Source organism: Primulina tabacum, chromosome 1, assembly GCF_025594145.1.
Source record: "Primulina tabacum isolate GXHZ01 chromosome 1, ASM2559414v2, whole genome shotgun sequence".
NCBI lineage: Eukaryota > Viridiplantae > Streptophyta > Magnoliopsida > Lamiales > Gesneriaceae > Primulina > Primulina tabacum.
The window spans coordinates 34,497,122-34,504,411 of NC_134550.1; the positions used below are offsets into that span (position 1 = coordinate 34,497,122).

Here is a 7,290-nt window from a genome sequence, read left to right on the forward strand (position 1 = left end):
TTTTTTTCCTGATCTTCTTTTTTTCATAACACCATGGAATCAGATTAAGTTTATGCTCCTTGACAACATATTTATTTCATTCGTACAATATATTTCTCTCTTTCTATTTTTTTCTTTTTTTATAAAAGATAATTCGGTCGTAGCATATATTTTAAAGTTACATAGATCTTCAACATTTGTTTTTCTCTTTTTTTCCAGGAAATATTTTTTTCTTCAAAATAAGAACTCAAGATCTAAACAATAGATAGCCTTTCTTATGATCAATAAAGGCTCGAAAGCTGTTTTTTCAATCATCTCCACTCACTCACAAAATATGTGTGAGTTTAAAATTTTAGGCGCTCTTATCAGGTATATCTTGGGCCATATACTTTAATAATTGATCTTATCACAATGGTTAATCACTCAAAAAGATTTCATTAATCATATTTTTATAGTGATCGGAATATTAAAATTGACTTTTTATTTCAAATAAAAATTTAAACATCCTTAGATAGATTAATACATTTTCTAATTTAAACCTTTCTGTTAAGAAAATATTATTTCCAAGAATTTATGTGTATGACAAAAACAAGACAGCACGAAAACAGTTGCGGTTTGTATATGAGATATGCATCAGTTCAACCGCTCGGCTCATTATCTGGAATATCTTCATAACTTGCTAAAGCTCAAAGAAGTCTCAACCGCTTACTTCAGACCGCTAGCTGTTTCAGCTTGGACTTAAATCATCCTCAGAACCAGATCATTAAAGAGAATCATTTTTGCTCAAAGACATTCTCTGTCCGGCTTAATACATTCAAAGTATTACACCGTCTTGAAGTCAACGTATACATTCAAAATTTTCAAGAATGATCTGCATTTATATCTTTATCCCAGAAAAGGTAGACCAAGTATAGACTTCAAGTTCTGATGAAAGAAGACAGTTACCATAAAGAGAACTCCTCAGGAAAAGCGCTTCAGAACTACGCTGAGCAAAAAGAACATTAAATGCTTTTATGAAAGATCATTTAATGCTAATAAAGACGATAGCAACACATCTATTCAGTGGATCAGGTTAATGTTATTGCATCCTTTCCGACCGTTAAGAAGATCGTGTATATTAACGGAGGAGTGTGTTAGCTAAGACCAACTCTTGATCCACAGCCAAAAACTCTCGTTGCTAGCATACACAAAAATCTCAGAGCGCTATCAAAAGCATTTATACTTCATCGCTCTTTCAGCACGCTTTAACCATCATTACATTCGATCTTCTAAGGATCAATTTCGTGCTACTCAACAAACTGATTGTTCATATCCGTAACCTTTTGGTTATCGGATTTAGCCTCGGTATATGGTGAACTAAGTGTTCTTAAAACCCAAAAGTGTAAAATGATCACTAAGATTTCCAAAACACGCAGTGTGATAAGTTCTGATTGGAGTGGGCTGTTGCAAAAAGTTTGTAGAGCCAAAGTCTTTTAGTGGAAACATTCCTAAGAAGGAAGAAGGGGTGACGTAGGAGTATTCATTCTCCGAAAATCCATAAAAAATCTTGTGTCACTTTACTTATCGCAGGCATTTTCTTTGTTTCCAATTGTTGAATTAGATTGTTAACGTGTTCAAGTTTCCATTGGAAATTGTGAACAGTCTTCCGCACTAAATAGTGGTTCATATTTCCAACCGTTTGAGAAGAATTAATTCAACCGCCTAAAAAACGGTAGAAATCAACATTTTACATGAGAAAATTTGAAATAGTTCATTCACCCCCCTCTAAACTCTTTCTCGATCCTACCAAGTGGTATCAGAGCGGACTTTTCTCAAACACTGATATCTTTTTGAACACTTATGGCTTCTTTCAATAAAATTCCAATGTTCTCTAAAGAAGATTATGATGATTGGAAAATTCGTATGCAGGTACATCTAGCAGCACAAGATGATGATATGTGGTATATTATCACTGATGGGCCGATGAAAATCTTGAAAGTTAATACAGCTGCCGCTACAATCGAAGGTGCTCCTCAGATGGTAGAAAAGCACATATCTGAATGGACAGCTGAAGACAAAAAGAAGGCAAATCTGGATAACGTTGCAAAAGACATCCTCTACAAGACTCTGGACAAAAATATGTTTGTCAAAATCAAAACTTGCACTACTGCTGAGGAAATATAGGAAAAACTCACTCAATTATGTGAAGGCAACGATCAGACAAAAGAAAAAAAGTTAATTGTTGCCATCCAGAAGTTTGATAATGCGAAAATGAAGCCAGGAGAAACTCTGGCAGAATTTGATGAACGGTTGGGCGGTATTATCATCGAACTCATTTCATTAGGAAAAGATTATTCTAATCGTGAAATTGCCTTAAAGGTTATGCGAGCTCTTTCTAGAGAATGGGGCATAAAGACTATAGCAATGCGAGAATCTAAAGATCTAAACAAACTGGAACTTCATGACCTCTTCGCCGACCTTAAAGCGTATGAGTTCGAGCTTGGAATACGAACTGAAGAAGAACCATCAACCTCTCAACAAACGAAGGCCTTGGCAGCTACCACACTGACTCATCCGGTCAAAGAGTCCACAAGTAAGAAATCGGCCGAGTAACTAAGCAATGAAGCCATGTCTTTATTTGTTAAAAAATTCTGTAAATTCATGCGTAAGAATCAATCACAGATGAATAAACCTCATTTCAACAAGGACCATACTGATGATGGTCAAGCTTGTTTTAACTGTGGAAAGAAAGGACACTTTATTGCAGAATGCAACATACCAAGAAAAGATGAAAATAAATCAAGTGACAGAAGACGAGTTAAAGAAAACAAAAGATTCATCAAAAAGAAGATTCAGCGAGTCTTAGTTGCAGAAGAAGATAAAGGCAAATGGGCTGAATCAGAATTTGAAAAGTCCATCTCTGAAGAATCTTCAAGTGAAAGCAAAGATGAGAAGTAGAATGTCTCATGGCCAAAGAAGATCAAGAATCTACCGATGAAATGATATTTGACTTTAACTCTGATGAATTCACATGAGAAGATCTTGTCACCGCACTTCACGACATGGTAAATGAGTTTAAGATGATATCACAGCTGTTCAATGAAGCCAAAACAGAAAAACAAAACTTTGAAAACAAGTTAACTCTCTCTAGTTGTTCGCAGCAAAAAGAGGTTGACAGTTTGAGAGTAAAGTAAAGTCTGTTAACGGCTGAGAACGATGACCTGCGAAGATTGTTCCATGCTACGTTAATAGAAAATAAACGGTTGATAAATACAATCAACACTTGGAACAAGTCCTCTGTTTCTCTTAATAGGATGCATGAAATGCAGAAATCGGTCGGAGACAAAACCAGACTAGGTTATGGCATTAATGAATGCAGCACTTCTGGAGGATCAACTCAACCGCTAATAGAGAAAGACAATTTAAAACAAATTAAATTTGTCAGATCTAGTATGGTATATGAACATGATAAGACTGAATATCAAGGTACTCAGAATGTAAATCTTGAAAACAACAAAAGGCGATGTGGTTTAGGATACGTCAAAATTGAGAATACTAAAACCAACCGATCACGGCTCAGATGCAGGCCAAATACAACCATTCACAACGGTTCAGGTTGGGCCAACAGAAAGTCAGGGTCAACCGAAAATCATTCAAAAACTAGACCTGACCATTACCACAATAGCCGACCTGTTCAAAAGAGGTACCGATTGAGTGACAATGACAGACGGTTGAAACAATCTACACCAATTGATTATGCTCACAACATCACTTACTTTAGGACACATCATGAAAAATCCTTCAGGATAATTCAAGTGTGGATTCCTAAAGGACTAATAAACTCAGGACCCAAATAGGAAAGGGTACCAATCTCTTATTTCAATAATGACAGGCAACAAAGAAAAAGGAGCTGGAAGAATCCATCTGGTTTCTGGATAGTGGTTGCTCTAGACACATGACTGGAAACAAAGATCTTCTATCAGAAATAGTCAACTACAGAGATCCAACCATCACCTTTGGTGATAATTCTAAAGGTAGAGCTGTGGGTAAAGGTAAGATTATCCACGACAAAGTTATCATTAAAGATGTGCTTCTTGTAGAAAATCTATGCTATAACTTGATAAGCATAAGCCAACTATGTGACAAGGGTTACACAGTTGAGTTTCAAAAACTCTTATGCACTGTTAAAACCACAGCTGGTAATATCATGTTAACTGGTCATAGAGAGCAAAATACATATAAAGTCAAATGGAATGATGATTATCTTAATGCACATACCTGCTTTATTGCCTTAAATGGAAATAAAAATTGGCTTTGGCATAAACGACTCAACCATCTCAACTTTAAATCCATTGCTACTATTAGCATACTTAAATTTGTATCTGGTTTGCCTAACATTGACTTTGCCAAAGACAGAATTTGCAATGCCTGTCAATTAGGAAAACAAGTTCGCTCAACATTCAAAAGCAGAGGAAGAAACTCATCAGTAAGATGTCTGGAACTTCTTCATATGGATTTATTTGGACCGATACCCGTAAAGAGCTTAGGGGGAAAGAAATACACTCTCGTAGTAATTGATGATTTCTCCAGATTTACATGGGTAACATTTCTAAACTCCAAAGATCAAACCGCCGATCAACTAATCAAGCTGCTCAAAAGACTTCAGAATGAGAAAAAGCGAAGCAATTGATAGAATCTGGAGTGACAGAGGAACTGATTTTTTAAACTAATTCCTGTCATCCTATCTCGAAGATCATGGCATAAAGCATGAATTATCAGCGGCTAGATCACCTCAACAGAAGGAGTTGTTGAAAGAATAAACCACACATTAAAGGAAGCAGCTAGAACTATGCTAGCCGAATCTAGTATTTCACAAAGGTTTTGGGAAAAATCTATTAACACAGCCTGTTACACTCAAAACCGGTCCATGATCAATAAAAATCATGAAAAGACTCCATATGAAATCTGGATCGGCAAGCAACCAGAAGTTGGATACTTTCACAATTTCGGTTGTAAGTGTTTTATTCATATTAATGGCAAAACACATCTCACCGCATTTGATGTAAAAGCTGATAACGGTATCTTTTTAGGATATTCAGCAGTGGGCAAAGCATACAGAGCTTATAATCAAAGAACCCTCACTGTTGAAGAATCCATACATATTGTATTTGATGAATCTTCTATATGTCATGACAATAGTAGTAATAGTATATATGATTTAATAAATAATCTTGATGCTACTAAGCTTGAAGCAAGCAGTGATGATGAGGTAGATCTGAGAAAAATAGGGGGAAACATATCGAAAGAAAATCCAACTGCACAAGAACAAACTCAACAGATGCACGAACCAGAGGACTACCAGCAGACACAAAATACACAAATAGAAGAAGCACTGGAGCAAGAAGAGGAAATCATTCAACCAACTGAGCAAAATCCATATGGACCATGTCTGCAGTAGAGAAAGGATCATCCACTCGAACTGGTAATTGGTAACCCGACTAATCCTCTTAGAACTAGAAATCAAATGATAAATGAATTTATGCATGATGCGTTTGTATCTCAGATAGAACCTAAGAAAATCGATGATGCACTACTTGACACAAATTGGATAGAGGCCATGCAAGAGGAACTTAATCAGTTTGAAAGAAGTAAGGTTTGGCATATAGTCCCTCGGCCTAATAATACTCATGTGCTTGGAACAAGATGGGTGTTTAGGAATAAAATGGTTGAAAATGGCTTAATTATAAGGAACAAGGCTAGACTAGTAGCTCAAGGCTATAGACAAGAGGAGGGTATAGACGTTGATGAATCATTTGCCCCAGTAGCCAGGTTGGAAGCCATTAGAATATTTTTGGAATTTGCAGCATTTAAATATTTCAAAATATATCAAATGGATGTTAAATCTGCATTCTAGAATGTGTGAGAACCCGGATTTTTCGAAGCAAAGCACCTCAAAAAGCTCGGAAAGTAACTCAAAAAGAAGCTGAGGCAATGCAAAACCTTGAGAATTAAGGGTACGCCGCTCGGAAGAGGAAATCCTCAGCTTAAAAGCTAAAACCCTCAGCTCAAGGAAGCTCCAGGATTCTTGGACAAGAAACCCTCAGCTCAAAAGCTAAAACCCTCAGCTCAAGGAAGTTCATTTATTCTTAGGGATAAAACCCCTAGCTCATGAGCTCGATCTTTCAGCTCAAAGAAGCTCAACCATGCTTGTCCTAAAAAGGCCAAAAAAAGGAGCTAAGGGAGGAGCTAAAGGACTAAGACATATTGATGATGCAAGAAATGACCCTTTAGAAAACCAAGGTGACATTTAAGGATGCATGAAATTTTGAACCCACCATTATAGCTAGTCTTGGACTTGGAGAAACAAATGGAATTTTGGTCTACAATTAATCACACCATTATTGGTTTTCTTGATGGCCAAGAATTCGGCCAAGGGGGTGGCAAGGTGGAGAGTTTTTTTGTGCCTATAAATACTACTCAAATGGTTGAGAAAAGGCACACCATCAAACCTCTAAAATTTCGGTCCTCTCTTCCCCTCTCCCTAAACCATTCGGCCGAAGTAAAGAAAGAAAAGGAAGGGAATATTTTGTGCAGTCCAGAGTTTTCTAACCCGTACCGGAGGGCTCCCCGATCGAAGACAGTGTTTGTTGGAGTTGTGCCGTAGTGCTGCCGAAATTTCGAGAAAGAACTTTGTATAAAAATCAAGTAAGTGGGCTTTTGATATATATTCGTTTGTATTTTAAAACTTGAATATGTATATCATGACATGCATGTATGTGTGTCTTCATTTTCGAAAATTGCTATCTGTTCTATTTAAAATTTCGATCGATTATGTGTTCTCTTTTATGCTTCGAAACTCGTTGATTCCGCTGTGTCCATATGAAAACTCTGAAATCTGAAAATCTGAAAAGTTCTATCTGTTACTTCTGAATTCTGTTGCACTGTTACGATTCGAAGTTGAAATGGGATGAGAATTGTGATTCTGTTTGGCCCCCAATGGTGGGTATAAAACCATTTCTGTTTGGCTCCCAATGGTGGGTATAAAACCATTTCTGTTTGGCCCCCAATGGTGGGTATAAAACCATTTCTGTCTGGCCCCCATCGGTGGGTATAAAACCGTGTTCTGGCCTCACCCCTTAGATGACTAACATATTAGGGACAATTTTACCACGGAAATGAGATGAGTAACAGTGTTCTATTTGTTCTGATATGTTCTGTTCTGAATTGAGTAATCGGTTTCCGAATTGTTCTGAATCATCTGATGAATTCTGTCATTTATTCGATTTGTCTCTGTCCTGATAAGTTAAGAATATTAAGTTTTGAAAATCTGTT

At 36.7% G+C, this 7,290-nt stretch overlaps 1 protein-coding gene across 1 annotated transcript; it reads left to right on the forward strand.

Annotated features, from left to right (window-relative positions):
- Positions 1 to 5,482: 5,482 nt before the first annotated feature.
- On the forward strand, positions 5,483 to 5,872 carry LOC142508298 (putative mitochondrial protein AtMg00820). Its single transcript, XM_075619527.1, has one exon. The coding sequence runs from the start codon at positions 5,483 to 5,485 to the stop codon at positions 5,870 to 5,872; it is 390 nt and encodes a 129-aa protein (XP_075475642.1).
- Positions 5,873 to 7,290: the final 1,418 nt, after the last annotated feature.